Source organism: Lepidochelys kempii, chromosome 6, assembly GCF_965140285.1.
Source record: "Lepidochelys kempii isolate rLepKem1 chromosome 6, rLepKem1.hap1, whole genome shotgun sequence".
Taxonomy (NCBI): Eukaryota; Metazoa; Chordata; order Testudines; family Cheloniidae; genus Lepidochelys; species Lepidochelys kempii.
The window spans coordinates 101,246,576-101,268,937 of NC_136385.1; the positions used below are offsets into that span (position 1 = coordinate 101,246,576).

Below are 22,362 nucleotides of genomic sequence, written 5' to 3' on the forward strand. Positions count from 1 at the left end.
TGACCAACAGAGAACACTGTCCAATATTTAAACACAATATTTAAACACAAATCTTCAGAGACTGTGATATAGAGGCCTGTTTGGATTCAGGGATTCTATACAGAGGTATATGGTCAAGTATTAGAACAAGGAATTTTTGAGTTTGAATTCTGAGTGACATATACTTGCTTTGTGGTCTCAGGCAAGTTGATCATACTATGCACCTCAGCTTCTTCAGCTATAAAATATCATATATTAATACTTACTAGACCTCCCTAAAAAGATCCTACGTGATTTAATTAATTAGCTAATATGGAAAGTACTTTGAAGTTGAAAAGTGCTATTTCTGGAAATTGCTTAGAATCATCGCCACAATCCCAGTAATTTATCATTCTTGACAGTATTTCAGTTTTTTTGTCCACAAAAGCAAAGAAGCACTGTTTATATATTTTACATTTAGATTGTATGCTTCTGAGGGCAAGGGCTTGTCATTTTGATTCTTTGCCAAATGCCATACACACCTACAGTACAGCATAAATAATGAAGTCAGACACTATATTGCATGTTTTCATTATAATGGCCTGATGATAAACTCAAACTCCTAAAAACGCAAAGATCATTTTTGGTTTATAATAGAAACTGAATTGGAGTTTCAACCGCAGACTCAAAAATACAATACAATACTAAGATACCATCATGCAGGATGGGAAGGGGTAAGGGGAACAAACATTTACTATACAATTACGTAAGAAAATAATCATCTGTGGGTTAGATGGACATTTTAGATGTCTAAACTGAGGTAAAACATTTGGGGTGATCTCTCACAAAAAAAATTGTTCAAATTAGCTCTTAAGTGCATCTGAACAATAAATAAAATAAACTAATTTGATCCAATAAGGAATTGGGCAAGGCCACGAAGAAAATAGGTAGTGTATATTACTCTCTTCTTCCTTGCATTAATCCCATCAGCTGTGGGGTCTGCTCTATGGATCCTCTCCCTCCGAAGTGCTCTCTGTTCAATGCCATATCCTCTGTAGTGTATATTCTCTATTACATACAAAAATGCTACATTCAATGGAAGTTATTTAGATTGCAAAAATCAAGCACTTGAAAGTCAGAAAATACCAGATTTATAGTTGCCCATGCAATTTTACTTCTACTCCCTTGTGCTCTGACTGAGACAGCAGTCCTTAATAGTATGTGATTACATAATTAAAGATATGGTATTTTAGTGCATATGCACAAGGGGACTGAATTAAGGTTGCATGGGTAAACATACATGTTTTTAACTGTCCTATATAATAGACAAATCACCATAAATAGATAAACTAACTCACTGAAAATCAGCTTTATCACTGGGATATATCACATTAGAATAGCAAGTAAGAGTGAAAGGAGTACAATGTAAGAGCAGCGGTCAGAGCTCTGTAGTTAAGGCTGAGTTGGAGGTTCTGCACTTAAAACAGGGATTCATTGTCAGTGTTATATGGGAAGAATATACCACACCCTCCCCTAAAACACAGCCCTTTGAGTATTGAATTAATTTTCTTAGACTTTACAAATAAACCTTAATTTATACGTAAAATTAATTACCAGGTTATGTAAGAAATTCAGCACTCAGAGACCCTTTTTGGCCCAGCAGACAATGCCTGAGCTTAGAACAAATTTACACCAAAGTCGGGAGACAGATGAATCTTGAGTATAAATGGTGTAATGGGTCATTATTGAAGAAATGTTTAGGATTATTTGTAATTTATCCCCATTATAATTCACAACTGAAAGTTTCACTTTCAGCAGAAGCTGCAGAACAATATTTTTCAGACAAACTCATGAACTACCCTCTCAAAATCTATTACTTACAATGGGACACAGGTTGCCCCCTATTAATATGGCCACTATCTCTATTCTCCTCAGAGTGCTCGTCTCTATCTCAGAACAGGGAGCCCACCATTTTACTGAAAGCAGATTGGCTTCAACTTCCCTTGCGAACAATAAAAGGCATTGGTTATCAGTTCCACTGAAAACAATCAGAAATGATCGCCATTTGGACAGATAGCATTCTTCACTGGTTTCCCTGATGGAGATCTGGTGTTCATTTTCTGCTTACAAGGCAGTGACCTTGGGCTAGATACAGTACAGGTTTTGTGCCTCTTACCAGTGCACTTTCAGGAAAAATATTCTATGATCCTCATTAACTTGTATGTCTTCCTCTATATAAATTCAAATAGATTTCCATTCCTCGTAAAAGTCAACCAATTCTTGTGAATTAATTTAAATTAAGAGCCCAAGAAAGCAGTAGGATAAAATGGGGCATTTATAATGACAAGCACCCAAAATGTGGAAGGTGCTGCATATTCACATAACAGACAGTATTTGCTGGAGCAGAGGTAATTTATTTTAACCCATATTAACATATGTAAGAGACTACTTAATATACTACTTACGTGGATTATTGTGTGGAATTCATTATACATATACTTCAGTAAAAATCAGATTTCGCATCATCAAGCAGTTATTTCTGAAATAGTGTAAAACTTGTCACCTGTAACTTTTGGATGGCATGGAGAGAGGAATATTTACAGCCAATATAGTTCATGTGAGTTAGAGTTTAAAAAGTATAACCACAATTACTTATTTACAATTGAGGATTTTTAAAAGGATCACTGCAACTCATTCATCCTCTCTTTATCTGTATTCTTGGCCATTTTTTAAAACATTCAGGTGTGCCCCAAGGTGTAGGGAACAAAGTCGTCATAAATATAAAGGGAAGGGTAACCACCTTTCTGTACACAGAACTATAAAATCCCTCCTGGCCAGAGGCCAAACCCTTTGACCTGTAAAGGGTTAAGTAGCTAGGATAACCTCGCTGGCACCTGACCAAAATGACCAACAAGGAGACAAGTTACTTTCCAAGCTGGAGGGGGGCGGGAACAAAAGGTCTGTCTGTGTGATGCTTTTGCCAGGAACAGATCAGGAATATTCTTCAGAACCCCTGTAAAAAGTTACTAAACAATTTAGCTAGAAATGCATTAGATTTTCTTTTGTTTAATGGCTGGTAAAATAGCTGTGTTGAATGGAATGTATATTCCTGTTTTTCTGTCTTTTTGTAACTTAAGGATTTGCCTAGAGGGATTCTCTATGTTTTGAATCGGATTACACTGTGAGGTATTTACCATCCTGATTTTACAGAGGTGATTCTTTTACTTTTTCTTTAATTAAAATTCTTCTTTTAAGACCCGATTGTTTTTTCATTGTTCTTAAGATCCAAGGGTTTGGGTCTGTATTCACCTATGCAAACTGGAGAGGATTTTTACCAAGCCTTCCTGAGGAAAGGGGGTGTAGGGCTTGGGGGGATATTTTGGGGGGAAGATGTCTCCAAGCGGGCTCTTTCCCTGTTCTTTGTTTAACACGCTTGGTGGTGGCAGCATAGGGTTCAAGCACAAGGCAAAGTTTGTACCTTTTGGAAGTTTTTAACCTAAGCTGGTAAGAATAAGTTTAGGGGGTCTTTCATGTAGGTCCCCACATCTGTACCCTAGAGTTCAGAGTGGGGAAGGAACCTAGACAAAAGTATTCCAAGCAGTAGTTCAAGACTGTTTTTGCGTTATTTCTGACCTATAAAAGCTGCTCCTCCTACTATTGTGCATATATAATATTTAATACACTCCCCTAGGATATTATTTGGGAGGGAAAAATTTGTACTTATACAACAGATTTGTCCACTGAATAAAAAAAAATACAAGTTTTATACTTTAGGCTCTATTTTCTAAGGATATATGTCCACTTTAAGGTCCATTTTCCACTAACACGTGGGGAACTAGGGGGGGGATGAGGGACTGTGCACTGTTTCACTCCAAAGTCCTTACACAACATTTGTATCCAATTTCTGGAGCAGAAACATGCTCAAGTAAAAGCTGTGAGGAGCCTTCATTTACATTTGAGGTTTCCCCACCATGCCTCTCTTAAATTGTTATATGTGATGCAGGATCTACCCAAGACTTCAGTTTCAAGGAGCATCTGTTTAGTGCTCTTCTACACTAAGAACTCTCACCTTTGGGCCCTTAAATAGATTTTTCTCATCTTGCTATGTAAAAATTCAAGGTTACATATTACTCCTGAGTGGTAGGGAAACCCACAGGAGTGTAAAATCTTGGCAGAAAACTAAAGAATTTAAAACTTGCAGAGTTTCCACCAGATGTTCTCCCCAGAGAGGCACTTGGGGGCTACTATGGGGGAGAAGATGTGTGCCTTTGATGGAAAATCATCCACAAAGACACGCAGGCTTTCCCTGCAGATCCTTGGCCATTTCAAGGGATTTAGGCCATGAGGGGAGGTTTCCCACAGGAGATAAGGCGCCACTAGCCTGCATGCAAACCTGCTATGGGTGGGACAAAGGTCAAAGGCAGTAATTGTTGATCCTACCAATGGTAACTCAATCTGCTGCTTAATCAGGTGAGCGCACCATGAACAGTGGCTGCTCCCCAGCTACCCCTACTGTCGTCCAAGAGAAAAGCAATGAAGAGCTGACCACAGACAGTAAGAACAGGGGGCCCCTGTAGGGTTTATTTGATGATTTTCTGCCTCATCTTGTTCCCTTCAAAGTCTGCCTCTTGTCATGTTGTCGAGGAGCATGAAGTGGCTCAACAGATGAGAGAAGAAGTTAAGATTTTATAGGGCTTCTGAAGCATCAGTTTGAGCACATTCTACTGAGTTACTTCTCTTGTCTTGCTCTATGAAACCACTGTCTGCATACTGACTTCTTATGCAGGTCACTTCTTTATTTATTGGGAGATAATGCATCAGCATTCACAACGCGTCCCCCCTAAATAACCAGTTGCAGCTTGTCTGTCTGAGGTCTATAGAAATGGAGGACCCAACTAGCAGATCAAATTTGAGGATTACCATGAATCTTGGTCAAAAGGTCAAACAGGTTCCAGACAATGATTTTCTAGTCATAGGTCCAGCACTTAAGGTCGTCCAGCTGAATGTTGAAGGGTTGTCTGCTAGTTACTGTAGCATGGCTTGACTGGATAGCATCCGCCAAATAAATATATTGATTTATTAATATTGTCCAAAGCAGTGAGTGCCAGTGTAATTCCATATTCCATTTAAATTCCATGTTAAGGTATGTTAAATCCTTATTCAGATGCCAGTTTGAACTTTTCAGGCTTTGGTTATTTATGACTATCATATAGACTTAATTTGTAGCAAAATAGCAAAGGAGGTTACGCTTGTGCAAGATAAAAGAGCTAAATCTTTAAAAGAAACTATGCTACTGTAATGGTTTAAAAAAAAAGAAAAAGTGAGCCAATTCAGTATGACTAGGATAAGACTGACAACTATTTTTGTTTTTGGTCTGAGCGTGACTACACCCCAGTGAGAAAAAGATAAGGACTGCTCAGCTAGCCTCAGTTTTTTCTATCATGCCTCTCTGCCAATCTGTGCTCTCTCATTCCTCTGAGACACAACTCACTCCCACTATAAGACGTTTTTTAAAAAGTGAGAGTCATTCATAAATCAAAAATAAAACAAAAACATTTTGTATACATACACACACCACACACACACGAACTACAAGAGGTAGTTCCACATGTACTGAACTGAACCAGACATCACACAATACTCGCTTCCCATGCCAATAAATAAAATCTAATATCTCACTCATACAGTTTACACCTAAATCCATCCTCGTTTTGCAACAGAACAGTTTAATAACAACATTCATGATTAAATGTGGGAGCACGGAAAGCGAACCAGAGACAACACTGTTAGTGTAAAATTAATCTGTTCTTGGACAGGGGGTACAATAATCAGCTGTAGCAGAGTTGACTCCTACTTTCAATACAAAAATATACTGTCTAAAAACTTTTAAAACACTGAATTCCTTTTTCTTGAAGTACTACCTGCCATCTGCAGTAGTCACAGGTGAAATTATTAGAATCAAGTGCCCAACTGATAGATTTAGCACAATGGATGGGGAGAACAGACAAAGAGAAACAGGAAGAGCTGAAGAAGGGGAAATGTGAACTTGAAGGGAAAAAGTGCAAAGAAAGAAGAAACAGTAAAGACACAAGGAGATAAACAGTGTTTACTACCCAACATAAAAGTGAAACATGGTAAAATTGTGTATCCAAGGATAACTCAATCCTGGTGTTCAGATGCCAGATAAGCCACTTCAAATGCACAGGAGATTTTGGATTTCACCAGAATACTGTTGAAAAACATATGCAAAAATGTTTTAACAGTGTTTCACAATTTATAAGAATGGAAACAGTACTATAAACTTTGTGACCAAAAAAAGGATTAAATACACACTTGGCTGAGCAAGAGTTCACCCTGCTCTTGAGAGGACTGCATGCTAGCATTACGGTCTTGTAACATCAGATGCCACATTACTGAAGGCAGTGATGCCACTGGAGTGGTATTTGGACTTGTTTAGGTGTTAGAGATCAGAAACTGGCAGCTGGAACTCAAGACAGGTTTTTTAATTCATTATATAAGGTTGCGTGTCTGTCTCAGAGGTCATGGATTCCGTGACTTTCCATGACCTCCGTGACTTCTGCAGCAGCTGTAGTTTGGGTGTGTGGGAGGGGGCTAGTGGCAAGGGGTTTGGGTGTGGGGCGGTGCTTACCTTAGGATGGGGCGGGGGGGGGGCTCCCCAGCTCCCACCGGCATGTCCCTGCAGCTCGTAGGTCAGTGGTTCTCAACTCTGGTCCACCGCTTGTTCGGGAAAAGCCCCTGGCACGCCAGGCCAGTTTGTTTACCTGCCGCGTCTGCAGGTTCGGCCGATTGCGGCTCCCACTGGCCTCAGTTCGCTGCTCCAGGCCAATGGGGGCTGCGGGAAGGGAGGCCAGCACATCCCTTGGCCCGCGTCGCCTTCTGCAGCCCCCATTGGCCTGGAGCGGCGAACCGCAGCCCATGGAAGCCGCGATAGGCCGAACCTGCGGATGCGGCAGGTAAACAAACCTGACTGGCCTGCCAGGGGCTTTTCCTGAACTAGCGGTGGACCAGACTTGAGAATTACTGTCCTAGGTGGAGGGGCTAGGTGGCTCTGCACACTGCCTGCGCCCGCAGGTGCCGCCCTTGCAGTTCCCACTTGCTGCGGTTCCCAGCCAATAGGAGCTGTGGAACCAGTGTTTGTGGCGGGAGCAGCACACGGAGCCTCACTGACCACCCCTCCCCGTAGGAGCTGCAGGGACACGCGGAGCCAGGTAGGGAGCCTGCCAGCCCCGCCAACCCTCCCCCCAGCACCAGAAGGGATCCTGGGCCACGCACCGCCGCCTGCTCCCCCCCTCCTAGCACCAGCAGGGATCCCGGGCCACATGCTGCCGCTCCCCCCAGCACTTGCCGTGCCCACGGCCCCCCGCCCAAGTTTTAGTTAGGAGCATATAGTAAAAGTCATGGACAGGTCATGGGCCATGAATTTTTGTTTACTGCCCATGACCAGTCCATGACTTTTACTAAGAATACATGTGACTAAAACTTAGCCTTAATTATGTCCTCTTTCATTATAAGGAAAAGGTCCAATGTTTATATAATCAACACTAATACAACTACTCACAAAACTATAAACAATCAAGTTTACAAGCTGTGATGCAGGGATATACTATAAAAATGTGAAGCTGAAATAAGGCCTGAAATGTCCCAATTTAATTTGTGTACTTGAAAACAAATTTGTGTAACTTGAAAGCAAGGCTGAACTTCTCCAAAGACCTGAATAGTCTTAATTTATTTTAATTTTGTTTGGTCTCTTTCACAGTTTAGATGGGTTCATGAGGGTTGGCTGATTTGCAGCTATAAATATATACCAGTAGGGGGAAGAAAAAATGAACATACCACAACAATTCTGGCAAAAGAAACCACTGTAGGACCCTGACTTATAAAGAGTAATAACGAAGAAAAAATTCTCTTAAGATGCAGTTGAGAACAATATAATGGCACACACTCATTTATTTGGGGGGGGCGGAGGGAGGGCGCAGTGTGGGCAGAGGCATGCCCTTGTGTTTTGAAAGTACTGCATAGCAAAGAAACTGACACCTTCCAGTTCTTGGTCAATATCAAACATATTAAAGGATTAATTCTTATGTCAGCTGTTAAAGACTTTCTGAATTCACAATATGGCTTAAAGCAAAAAGTTCTTGAAAGCAAGTTTACATCATCCTATTGTCTCAAGAGGCGTCTTTATAAAAAGCTTTCCCTCCCCCTAGCCCCTGCCCTTTCTCGACCCAGATGTAATTTCCTTTCTTGTTTCCTTATTTTTTTTTAAATGAACAAATAAATAACTAAATATCACATGCTCACTCTAGTGTTCTAACTACTTTGGCAGGTGTACTCTGTAGAGCAGATGGATAACGCTAAGGGGAAGCATAAAGGAGGATTACTTACCCTGAAGGAGTCCCTGTTTTGCTTTTTGAACATACTGTAGTTCCCTCAACATAGGCAGTCCTGCCTCCTTCCTTCTTAAAGTAAAACCTCAATATAGCTTTAAATCCTTTATAAATTACAACAGAGGAGAAGTGATGGGTTCATAAATGGTTTTTTAAAAAGTAATTAAGAACATTCTTGTTTCCCCCAAATTATCTGTCTAGTTTTAACAAGAGCACATTTGGAGAATCTCAAAAGGATTAATTTATAATCCAGTACCTGAAGCTCCCCAATTATCCTGGCTCAAGTGATGTTTAATTAAAACACTACAGTGAAACATGTACAGCAGACCATCATCCCAGTTTGAAACCTTCCCAAGCTACCCCCAAACATCTAAATACAATTCTGCTACCTTTTATTAAAGTTTCACTTTTATTAAATAACCAATTTTTGTTGGGTGCTTAAGGAATATTTCATGCAGAGGAGGGAGGGGGAGAGAGAATACTACGCTTTTCCGGTATTAAGTAACTGGCACAAAGGCTCTGATCCTATCACTAAAGAGAAATTTTTAATAAGTCTAAAGACCAACAATAAGTTAATACTAACACCAAAGATATGGCACCTTCAAAACAGTAAATACTAACATCTCTGGGATCTGGTCACCATTGCTGAAATCCCTGTTTTCTGCATTGCTTTAACTTGCTTACAAGTTACAAAGCTTCAGTCTCATCAGATGATCTGAAAATATATACCTACTTATGACCAGTGAACAAGAAACTCAAGGGTTACAGCAAGAAATATACTATTTTAATGAGCCCAGAGTTTATTTTTTAATTTCCTTGATATAGATTCACTCTGAAAAAGGCTGACATGTAATCAAGAAATATCCCAGACTTGGAGTTCTGGTACCCACAAGGTGGTGTTTCCTTGGAAATTTGCAACATCTTTTCTTTGTTGATAGTAATTTGCATGTCACCAAGACTGTTCAAGGCACTGATGTTGTAGAAGTACTCATGTTAGTAATCTCCACGCAAATGATATATTTAGCCTACTTTGGTTGTATTCTCAGTAGTTCAGAGATTATGGCAGTCAAGATTTGCTCTGTGTAATATTACCCACCTTCACACTTTCAGGGGTACCAACCAATCTCAGATTCTTGGCATGGTGCACGTGCTTCAACTCATCAATCTTAGGATTTATTGCAACAATTACAACATTTTCCAATTGCAATAAGGAAGATCTCCAATTGGAGATCTCCAAGTTTTCTACCATTTTCTTATGTTATTTCACAGAGTTAACTGCTAGTTTTTAAACTTCTGCTCAGTACAGGATTCATGGGCAGTATCCAGCCTTTGGATCATCAACACCATCACGTGTCTCTAGAATTTTTTTACTCCTGTGTATGAGTCCACAAGGATGTGGAATGAACCAAAGGTAAAGTTGAGCTAGAGGTGGAAAGTGAAGAAGAGCCATCACCTTTGGTACTGGACAGAGGGGCTTTGAGGAAGTCTTCCAAATCCAGTAAGTGATGACCCCAATCCATTTAAGGAGTCCAAAGCCCATTGAAGTGTAATTGTTTACAGGAAAGCCTACTTGTAGATAAAAATCATTAATCTGCAGAGTAATGGGGCTCATAATAAAAGATTCACCTTGGGCAACAACAAAAATACATCCACACAATCTCTTGTTACTACAAACCTGCACGGATGCAGGGTCCCAGCTATACAAGTTAAGAATGTAAAATTAATATATCTTTTTCCTTGAAAAAGTTATGATTTGCTGAATATTATTATCCTATTTGTATGCATATATCATGTTTGTATCTGAAGTTATGAATAGTGACTGGGGATCTGTATTTCAAATGGGCTTATTCTGGAAAACATCCACAGCCAGCCTTTCAGGTACAACAATGAAGAAGCTAAAGTTTTGAAACAAAGGGTTCCCACCATATGCTAAAGCTATATAAGGCAGGGAGTGACATCATCTGTAGTTCTTCACTCCCCACACAAGACGACTCCTGGAAACAACTGAGAAACAAAGACTGAACTATGGGAAGTGCTGAACCCAGGCTAAAGGGATTTCTAGCCTGTGTATGGAAGACCTGGGGATTCCATGCTGTAAAGCAAGTGCAGCTTGCCCCTTAAGAATCTGCAACCAGCTTACATCATCTCTCAGGGGAGAATTTGCTAGTTCATACTCTATCTTTCTAGTATCTTAGCCTTAGTTTGCGTTTTGTTTATTTACTAGGTAATCTGCTGCGATCTGTTTACTATCACTTATATTCTATCTTTTGTAGTTAATAAACTTATTTTACGTTTTAATCCACACCAGTGAGCTTTGACTGCAGTGCTTGGGGGAAATCTCTGCTTGGTTACCACAAGTGTGCATTGTTCTCTTCACATTGAGGGAGAGGCTGAATGGGTATTAAACCCATATACTGGCCAGATCTCACCAGGGCAGGACGGTACTGCTCCAGGGTCCTAGGCTGGGAAGCTGGTGGTTAGAGAGCCTGTGTGTAACTGCAGTTGGGTGTGTCCCTACCTGTGTGAATGCTGGTGAAAGTGCAGGCTGGGGGCTTTGCAGCTTGTCACAGCAGCATAGTGTGAGAGGAAGCCCAGTCTGGTGGATCAGAGGGCTCAGTGGTACCCCAGTTCCAGGTGGCATCCCGGGGGGGGAGGGGGAACCCGTCACATTAAGGTAATAGTAATACATATCTTATCAAATGCCACGTTGTAAACATTCACACCCCAGGGGGACAGAGAGCTTTGAGTGTGGCACAGCTCATTTGTGACTCTATAAATCCCCAGCCTTCCAAGAGTGCTACATGATACACAGGATGTTCTCTCAGATCTCAGGACAACAGGAGGTCACAGAGGTCATATATCTTGTCCTTTATTTCGGTTGCTAAATTCTACCCCTCCCCCTTCCAGATGAAACATCAGAAGCTCCAGGAACGTAAATTCACTTTTCTAAATGCTTATAAGACTCGTGTAGGTGTTTCTGTGGGAGAGCCTGATTGGTCCCTGAGCAAGAGTTTTAGAACAGAGGCCTACCAAAGCACATTATATGTAAGCAAGTCACCTAACCAAGTACTTAAACATTACAACGGAAAGGACCTCATTGAAATTTTCCAAGTGCATTTAAGGGTATTAAATATACCCTACATATATTGTACTTTAGGGGTATTCATTAACATTTACTACCATTTTCTGTGAGCCACAACAATTAATTTTAATTGTTGAGTTGAGGAGAAAGAACCAACTATGAAGGCTGCTTCCTACCTGGTTTTATATCTACTATCAGAAATTGACATGGAATTAAACCCAGAGTTTTATAGTTACTAATCACAACCTATGTAAACTAAACCAAGATGAGATCATCATGCAAACGGATCAATTTAGAGAGGGGTTAAAATACATACTTAACCTACCTAAGGTATTTCTAGTGTACTCAGAACTGTAATGATTCTAGCATTAAAAACAGTTATTTAGCTAGACACCATCCTACTTGAGTCTGTTTCTCACCTCTTCCAGGTTCTAGGTAACTGTACTCGCTTTCCCCCCACATCCTTTAAATATACTATATACATGTCGGTGGTCAGACAAGGACTTGCCAGAGTAACAGCAACATAAGGAATTGTTTTTTCACCATATATTTCAAAGAAAATACTTTTTGCTATTACAATTCATACAGCAGCTCACACTAGGCAAATGACGACATACACATACACACCCTACCTAACATTTGTACTGTAGAATGACCTGCCCAGAATTACTCAGCCGCACCCTCTAGTTGCCAAGGAAAGTAAACTAAGACAGTAAACTTTACCTTGACTCATTTACAAACAGATACTTTCATGTTTTTCCATTTATACCTGCAAGCCACAGTATGAAGCAGTTACGAAATATCCAAATTCATTTGTCCTACTGAGACTTCTAACAACAATACCGTCATAGAGCTATAATATAGGCAAATCAAGTTTAACACACTAACAAAGCAGGGCAGAAATTAAATGTTACTTAAAAAAAGTCACAAATCAGAAAATACAACCATGCAACAGTCATGCTGTATTAACATCAAATTATCACCTTGTTTCTCTTCTTTGTATTTTAGAACATATAAAAATGCTATTTTTAAAGTTAAGGTACTCAGATATTCTAGTAATGTGGAATGCAAGTACCTAAGTCTATACCAGGGATTCTGAGGACAAAATTTTTGGTGGCCTCAGAGTGTGGCCACCAACTCTGGCTGGTGGCCACTCTCACACTTTTTCCTAAAATACTTAATTAGCTTTAGGAAAAACAAATATAAGCATGTACACGTCCAAATCATTGTAATTTATTTGTTGCTAGCTACTAAGTCTGTTGTGAAAAGTGATATTAACAAACATAAAAGTATCACTTTTCACAGCAGACTTACTCAACCCTGGCAAGCCTGGGGACAAATTAAGCCCTGGATATTGGGGAGGGGGGGAGTGGAGGGGGGCGGCGGGGGAGGCAGCATGGGTCTGGAGCCTGAAGCCCCGCTGCCAGAACCCAAAGCCCTGTGGCAGAGGCCTGGGGATGGAGCCTGAAGCCATGTGAACGTAACCTGCTGCCCCACCATCCCAGGGCTGAAGCCCAAAGCCTGAGCCTCATCACTGCTGGGAAGGTGAGAAACTCACTGACTGCCTGCTCCTACAAGGTTGTACTTCAGGTGTCTCCAGAGGGGGGCAGGGCCCAACCCCTGCTGGCAGCCCCAGCAACCAACACCAAGGAGCAACAGGGAGGGGGAGGGACTGCTACTCCTCCCCCCCCACATCACAGCCCAGGAGGCTGTGGCCACAAGAAAAGCATGCAGCCACGGTGGCCGCATTTGAGAAATGCTTGTCTATACAAGGCTCCAACCGCAATATTAACTTAGTGTGCCTGTATGCACTTTAATGACAAAAAACAGTAATATATTATGCTATAGATCTGACTAGAAAAAAAAAGAACAGGAATACAATATGCATACTGTACAACCTAGTTAATGTGGATCACCACCCTAAAATAGTGACATTGTAAAAGAGTCATTGTGGGGTCCCATATATCACTCTGATATCAATATCAAGTTTGCTCAGACTGGGAAAATTTTACTCACTAACCTCTGCGCCCCACCCCCAACTTCCAGTTCCACCAACAGTCCCTGGATTCTGACAGTCCAGCTGGATTCTTTCCATCTCCCCCCAGAAGAAAGGTTTCTACACCTCAAATTATGTCCTTGGTGGCACCTGTGAAACTCCACTGACTTCATTTTATGCCTTCAATGACACCTTTGAAAACCTACATAAGGCTAATAATAAATAGGCTATTCAAATATTCAGGCTCCACAGACACTGCATGTGATTTATCTCCCTTGAAGAAAACAACTGAAGAGATTGTCAGTAACCCTTTACAATCAAAAAAATAAAAATCCCAATCTAAATAATAATGTGATGTGTCTAAAAATTTATTTATTATAACAAGAGGTGTAACACCTCTACTGGTTACTTCAGGTTGGTAGACAAAAAAGGGCAAGTCAAGAACAAAAGATACATATTTAAAGAGGTAACAAAGTATAAATGTTACCATAGCATCAACTGACTAAAAATGACAGGCGAAAGTATAAAAGAGAAAACCTGGTGAAATGGAAAAGTAAGTTGCTGTGTTGTTGGAAAAATACATGGGTGAACTGAACTGGGATTTCAGAGGCATGCACCTCTTAGCATAAACTAATCCTTATTTGATGGCAAGGAACAAATCAACCTGTAAACATGTATCTGGTAGTAGCAAGCCTATTCCAACCTTCAAGTGAAAAAAGATCTATTTAACAAAGAACGAACAACATTGATGCTTTTTAGGATTAGATTTCTTGCCCAAGACACTCTACAAAGAATCTGGCACAACTGTTCAAGTCCTTCAGGGAGAGCTCTCTTTTTTAATTACAACTGACCTGTTTGAAATACACTAAAAATTAAGGCACATTATCTACATTTTATTTATTTTCCTCAGTAAATCCAACTCAAACTCATTTAATAGCAATATGCACTCAGCTGTGTTAGCCACTCAAATCTTCAGTTGACAGGAGAGTATGGGATCTTCTTACCCGCAAATTTGTTTTTTGAGCTATCAGGGCCACAAATTCCAAATGCTTCTGATGTCACTGAGAGTTTATTCCCTCTTCATCAGTGTGGTGGCAGATAAATTGAATATCTGGCCTGGAAGCCCAATGGACCAAGGGTGACCCTTCGATATTTGGTAGTGGTGACTGACAATTGGAATATAAAGCATTTTAAGTTTTTGGTCAGCTTGATAGATTTGTGATCCTCTTTGAAAGTCTACTATTAACTGATTCCCATCTTGAAAGTAATGAGAATTAACGGATGAAATCTCAAAGAAAGGCCTGATCAAGTAGCTTGTATTGACAGTAGGTGTTTGACCATGTTAGATGTCCCATCCCTCTATGAATGCCTATTTTAATGAGAGTATTAACAGAAAAGGCATTTTGGGGATTTTGGCTTGGCAAATCAGAAGGCCTTACATTTATCTTTTAAAAAAAAGACTTTTGAGGATTATTTTTGTTATTTAAACAAATGTATTCTATCAATAGTTAAAACTCAGAAACTTGAAACTCCAGTTCAGTTTTTATTTCATGAAATTATTTTAGTGTACTGCACGCACATACATTGGTTATTTCTCAGTTTCTGATAGGTGCAGGGGTGAGGAAAACATATTTGTAAAAATGTGAATGTGCATACACAAGCAAACTGGAAGCCTATCTTTAGATGTGCATAATCCCTTTGTCTGGTCGAAACAGAGTTTTGTATCAATTTAACTGTCTGGAGTAGGGGCTTGGTTTGCATGGTTTTGTATCCCTGCCCATCCTGGCTAATAGCCCCTGATGGACTTATCCTCCATGAACTTATCTAATTCTTTTTTGAACCCTGCTATAGTCTTGGCCTTCACAACATCTTTTGGCAAAGAGTTCCCCGGTTGACTGTGTTGTGTGAAGAAATAGTTCCTTTTGTTTGTTTTAAACCTGCTACCTATTAATGTTATTTTGTGACCTCTCGTTCTTGTGTTATGAGAAGGAGTAAATAACACTTCCTTATTTCCTTTCTCCACACCTGTCATGATTTCATAGACCTCTATCATATCCCCCCTTAATCGTCTTTTTTCCAAACCAAAAAGTCCCAGTCTTATTAACCTCTCCTCATACGGAAGCCATTCCATACCCTTAATCTTTTTTGTTGCCCTTTTCTGTACCTTTTCCAATTCCAATATCTTTTTTGAGATGGGCGACCAGATTTGCACGCAGTATTCAAGATGTGGGCGTACCATGCATTTACATAGAGGCAATATATTTTCCTGTCTTATCTATCCCTTTCCTAATGATCCAACATTCTGTTAGCTTTTTTTGACGGTCTCTGCACATTGAGTGGATGTTTTCAGAGAACTATCCACAATGACTCCAAGATCTCTTTCTTGAAGGATAACAGCTAATTTAGACCCCATCATTTTGTGTGTGTAGTTGGGATTATGTTTTCCAATGTGCATTACTTTGCATTTATCAACACTGAATTTCATCTGACATTCTGTTGCTCAGTCACCCAGTTTTGTGAGGTCCCTTTGTAACTCTTCACAGTCTGCTTTGGACTTAACTATCTCGAGTGGTTCTGCATCATCTGCAAATTTTTCCACCTCACTGTTTACCCCTTTTTCCAGATCATTTATGAATAATATTGGTCCAGTACAGACCCTTGGGGGACATCACTCTTTACCTCTCTCCATTCTAAAAACTGACCATTTATTCCTACCCTTCGAATCCTATCTTTTAACCAGTTACTGATCCATAAGAGGACCTTTCCTCCTATCCCAGCACTGCTTGCTTTGCTTAAGAGCCTTTGGTGAGGGAACTTGTCAAATGCATTCTGAAAATCTAAGTACACTATATCCACTGGATCACCCTTGTCCATAAGCTTGTTGACCCCCTCAAAGAATTCTAATAGATTGTGTGACTTCTTTAGCAAAATAGTTAAGACACTGCAAGCCCCTAGTATGGATGCACTTATATATCGGTACAAATGTGAATTATAACTTATTCCCTTAAGGGAAGGTGCATACCAAGTATAAAGCACTTTTAAACTGGTGTAACTGCATCTACACTGGGGGATGAGGGGGTGTTATACCACTTTACGTATACTGATATAGTTAAAGCAATGCAATTTGTATGTGTAGACAAGCCATTGGGAACATCCTTCCCTCACTACTAGGAAAGTGACATCAGAAGAAGGCACATGGATTTCCCCTCTCTATTTCGCTGCTGTGAGGAGAGAAGGGGATGAGATTTGTACCCCCAATCCTTTGCTGGGCGGGGAAGAAGGGAAAATGGGTTGTGACTTCAGAGATAAGTCAGGCTGACTTCAGTTTGCTTGAATGCTTCAGTCCTATTGATTGAAGTGAACACAGGCCCACAGACAGGCATTTTCAAGATCACCAGAGCACTAATTCACTTAAATCCAAAACACACCAAGACTTTATTGCATATTTACAAGTGGCTGGCTTTCAAATGCCATTATGCTAAACAGAACTAGGGGAGAAAATCTTCCTAGTACAGACATCAGAAATTAGACTATGTAACAAAGAATGTGGTTATACCTGATAACCAGCCGGGTGTATTTCTTCACTGCTCAAATAGCACATAGCCAATATGGAAAGACATGAGAGGTGTTCAAATTTTATAAAACATTCTGAAAATATACAACTTCTTAATAAAACCCTGCAGCAGATGCCTAAGTGGGTTCTTTGTTTTTATAAGTGAGGGCAATTAAGAAAGAGTGGGTCATTTAAAAAAGTTTGAACTATAGTATTTCAAGATGAAAGGGAACTCAAAAGTTGAGATTTTTGGCTACAAATAGATTTTTAATTTTATCTCAGTCGTTGTACATCTTAGATACAGGTAGTTAGTCAGCATCTGGAATCTGCAGGTCACTATTCCCGCATCACTGCTAACTATAAGTGAGAGGAATAAGTTGTAGCCTTATTTTCATTTTATTTTTTAAAGTATTTGAAGCCAAGGTTTTGCACCGGCAATGGTGGACAGAAAGCACATGAGGGGAGTGATAAGACAGCTTAGTGGCAATGCTTAAGCCATGGATTGGCAAGCAACTTGATCTCCTTACACTTGCGCTCCTGAAATTGGGACATGGTCTGAGAATGACCAAGCACACAGCAAAGAGATACAGCTGACTTTGTTGGAACCCCATACATCAGCCTCAAACCCTTGCTACATGTGACCTCACCATTCTCATCTGGCACAGATGTCCCAGACAAGAACAGGATCTTTTCCACATAAAATGGATGATAGGAAGAAATCACTAATTTCTCTAAACTAAAGTTGAAAATTGTTTTAATAAAGATAAATTAAAAATTGCTGGATAAAGAACAAAACAGAAGGTTTGAAAAGAGAAAGTTGATGATTTGGAACAAAAACAGCTTGTGTAACGAAGCACAGGAACAGGAAAACTGAGCTAAGACAGCAAAAAACCTAGAAGTTCTGGTAATCCTGCAAAATAGCCCTAGTGGGCTTCATTAGGGAAGTTTTTGCAGTAAGTTTAGAAACTTAGATGAGGCAAAAGGTCCTGTGTACTATGAAAACTGTTTTAGAATCTGCATGGGAGTTCAGGTGGTGAAGGGAGAGCACATGGGCATCTTGACTAATGCTGCAAGTTTGTGACGGAGGTTGCAAAAATTACAGATTCTGCGACTTTCCGCAACCTCTGTGAAATTCCGCAGCTGCAGCGGCCAGTGTGGCTGACCCCAGGGCTGCCTGAGCAACTAGTCCTGGGGCCAGCCACTCAGGCAGCCGCACTGACCACTGCTGGAGCCACCCCAGGGCCAGCCACACTAGCTGCTGCTGGAGCCACCCCCCAGGCAGCCCGGGGGGCACCTGCACCGGCCGCTGCTCATCAGCCCCAGGCAGCTGGCCCTGGTGGCCCCCAGAGCAGCAGCCGATAGGGCTGGCCCCGCGGGGCCCCCCAGTGCAACGGCACCCCGGGGCAACTCAGATTTAGTCATGGGCATTTTTAGAAAAAGTTATGGATGGGTCACTGGCTGGGAATTTCTCTTTATTGCCCATGATTTTTACTAAAAATACCCATGACTAAATCTGAGTTGCCCCGGGGTGCCGTTGCACTGGGGGGCCCCCCGGGGCCAGCCCCATCGGCTCTTGTATTGGAGTACTATGACCACAGTACTCCAATACAGTGGGGGAAAAGGCAGATTTTTAAGGAGTGGCTGGGGCAAGACCTTGTATAACAGGAAAAATAAAGTTCATTCTTTCATTTTCTTTGGCCCCAGGTTGAAGGGCAAAGTCAGGAACCAGATAATACAGAGCTCTGCAAAGAAGAAACTGATGCAGCCATCTTATGCCCAGGGAAGTTAAATGGAGAAGGGACACCTCATATCAATTTTGGGAGATTAAATAAGGCTCTTGGACAAGGTGGAAGGAAGAAAGCCAGAACAGGATTAATCCTCTGTTCTTTTTACATCAAAGACATAATGATTATGGGACAACCACACTTAATTTCAACTTCTGTTATTTCTTCTTCTTTCCCTATTTTGATGTCTGCAGATAACAGGTTTCCCAGTCACCATTTTCCCTTGGAAGACTTTAGAAGGGTTAAAATTGCTTTGCCAAATAACTGAAATAAAACACAGATAGAAACAGGGAGAGGTGTCAGTCTCTCTCAGCTAAGAGGAGCTAGTAACACAGTGGAGTTATCCTCTCTTTAGCCCCCCGAAACCAAGGGCACTTTCCTTTAATAGTGCAAATGAAATGGAGTGTGTGCAGTAACTAACAAGTTTTGTTTACTAAATTTTGGGGGCAGTCATTTTAGACTACCCTCTGTAATACCGAAAGAACATTCTCTCTGCATTTAACTAGATGCTTATCACGAAAGGTATTTTAAAAACCCTTCCTGTTATCTTACTTTTCCCCAATTAAAAGTTTGCTTCCTTGGAAACAGAAGCATAGGCAGAAACTAGCAGTTGAGTTAATTCCACATGTGAATGTCTGGTTCTCCTCTTCCCAAGAAAATGGATAGGGATTGGCAGAGTAAGGGGTTTAAAATGCTATCTGGTTGCAGGGCTTCACTGTGGCCTCTCTTTTCCTCATCTGACATCCCCCTCCACCCACCTACCCCATTTACACCAAAATTAGACTTGAATGATCACCTGTAGCAGCAGCTGCTGCAATATTTTACACAGCTATAAGCACCATTTTTAAAAATAAAGCCAGAGATTTGAAGGAATTTTTGACTCTCGTCTACAATATTTCAAATCGGAACATGAAGTATGAAGGGAAATGTCTCAGACAGATGCTTTGGGTCCGCCCCCCATTCTGGAGTGGGGTCATGGGTTTGGGACAGAATATTGGCTAACTTGTTCCATTTGATGTGGCTATGCTCAATACCAGCCCAACTGAAAGCTTTGCTCGTCAATCAGTTACTCAGTAGACAGTTGCCTGGTTTTGTAATGAGAAAATATCTGCTGGCATCTCTGCGGAGGTGTGGGGAATAAAAAATGGCTATAGTGACTTCATAAACATCTTGTAATATAAGAAAAGGGAGGTCAACATTTGTGCCATTCAAACTTGACATCTCTCTCATTTTCTAAGGTAACAATAGAAAAAATGGTATTAAGGGTACTTCTAAACATCTTACTCAATCACAGACAAGCCCTGAATGAGGGAAGCAGAAACTTTTCTGACATATTAGACTCCCCCTGACCATTCCTTCCAATATGGTCTTGTGACTATGAAGACATCAAATCCATATTGTCCTTACAAAAAAGGAAAAGGATCCAATTTCTGTAGGCTTTACTGTCTCCTAGAAGTAAAGAACAGCCTGAAGTTTCTAATGAAATACATCAGAACACACTATAACAAAGACACAAGGAAAAAATAAGGATGCAAGGCTTTAGAAATATGCAGAAAACTGTCTCAAAAATATTCTACATTGAACTGCAGTAGTTTGATTACCCTGTGGGGAGGAGAGCAGCCACATTCCACTCCCTTCTATTTTGTGACTATCTTTGTATAAATAATTTTGGGTATGGCCTCATGTGAGCCATTGACCTCAATGTTAAATCCCCTCTTGATCTCTGGGACATTTTACAGGGTAGGAGTACCTTCGTTTAGAATGGAAGCTACCTGCATAAAACTTTCAAGCATTGAGGAATAAGATCCCAAAATTGATACATTTCACAGGCTGATCTCAATACAAAAGTTAAAACTTGTTTGCCCCAGAACAGAAAAGTCTTATGAAAAGTCTGCAAGTTATTTCCACAAATTTTAAACAAACTGACATAATTTTGAGACAGAGTTTTCTTGTAATGTTCCCAAGAAACATTAATTATGAGGGAATTTATACATACACAGCAGCAAAGACAAAAATACTCTTTCTGAAGAATGAAAATCTAATAGAACTCTCTGAAAACCTTCCCCTAACACCTATTAAACTCCCCAAACTACGTAGTTTTAGTTCACATTGTACGTCACACTGAAATAAAAACAAAAATAATTCCAAAGTCCTATACAAATATAAAGAAGAATAAACATACTTTTACTTGGGAGGTTTTCTTTGATACAAATCCTCTAATTATTTTCCCCACTGTGGTGCTGACACATGGCCACCCGAAGAGACATCTTGGCATCAGCACAATTAGAGAATGCATGCTAGGAAGTAAAAGAAAGTCTCTCTCTCTCTCTCTTTCAGGGAAGAATTTTACTTCATCAACACAGTTTAAATTGTTCCTAGGACATTTTCTGCTGTGTACTCTCAATTTCACTCAAGAAAAAATTGTTATAATTTACAATAAGCAAATCAATCTGAGGAAGGAGAAAGTAGCAATTTTCACAGTCAGTATCACTTCTGGGTAATAATTTGCTATTTTCATGAAACCAGGATTTAAAGAAAGCTGAAATAAAAGGAATCAGGTACAATGCAAATAAAACCACAAAGTCACTTTGAACTTCTTCCCCAAAAAGAAGAATATGAAAATTATGATCACTCGAAAATACGTTAATAAGAATAATTACTCAGGAGATGCATATATATCTATGACCTACCTTGTAGAAGGGCTCCATTTCTCTTGAAAAAGGTGCTTCCTGACCAAATGGGTGGACCTGATGTGCTAAAGGTAACAAGAAATAAGTGTAAAGAAAATCTCATGTACATTTAGTAATTTACAAGTTACTATTTTATTGACGTCCTCTCCTTTTAATGTGGTATCAACTTTGTCATGTTTTGACTGACTTTAAAACAGGACCCAACACTCTTGTTATTATGATAAGTTGATTTAAGTTTCACATTCGATTCACAAAAAAGCATTCCTCAGTCTAACCCTCCAGCCTCACACTCATCCACATATTAATTTAGAGAAAGAAAGGCAGCATGGAGAAAAGAAAAAAAAGTCACAAAAAATATTTAGGTTTCAGAGTAACAGCCGTGTTAGTCTGTATTCGCAAAAAGAAAAGGAGTACTTGTGGCACCTTAGAGACTAACCAATTTATTAGAGCATAAGCTTTCGTGAGCTACAGCTCACTTCATCAGATGCATATCGTGGAAACTGCAGCAGACTTTATATATACACAGAGAATATGAAACAATACCTCCTCCCACCCCACTGTCCTGCTGGGGTGGGAGGAGGTATTGTTTCATATTCTCTGTGTATATATAAAGTCTGCTGCAGTTTCCACGATATGCATCTGATGAAGTGAGCTGTAGCTCACGAAAGCTTATGCTCTAATAAATTGCTTAGTCTCTAAGGTGCCACAAGTACTCCTTTTCTTTTTTAAAAAATATTTAGTAATTCACAATGCAAAAAATATCCATTGGGTTTTTTAAAATGCATCTACTACTGGAAAACAATATACTTTACAGCCAAGCATTTAGTCCGAACAACCCACTTTCCCAGTTTAAAAGCAGTAGTATAAAAAAGGCTTCGGTAAATACTGTACTGT

General features: G+C 40.1%; 1 protein-coding gene across 7 annotated transcripts in view; it reads right to left on the reverse strand.

Annotated features, from left to right (window-relative positions):
* Window positions 1-22,362, reverse strand: part of FOXN3 (forkhead box N3) — a 304,442-nt gene that overhangs the window by 73,812 nt on the left and 208,268 nt on the right. For all 7 annotated transcript variants that reach the window (XM_073349399.1, XM_073349401.1, XM_073349402.1 and 4 more), the window contains exon 4: window positions 21,469-21,533. In XM_073349399.1, coding sequence (XP_073205500.1) covers window positions 21,469-21,533 — 65 coding nt within the window. The remainder of the gene's footprint in view (window positions 1-21,468; window positions 21,534-22,362) is intronic.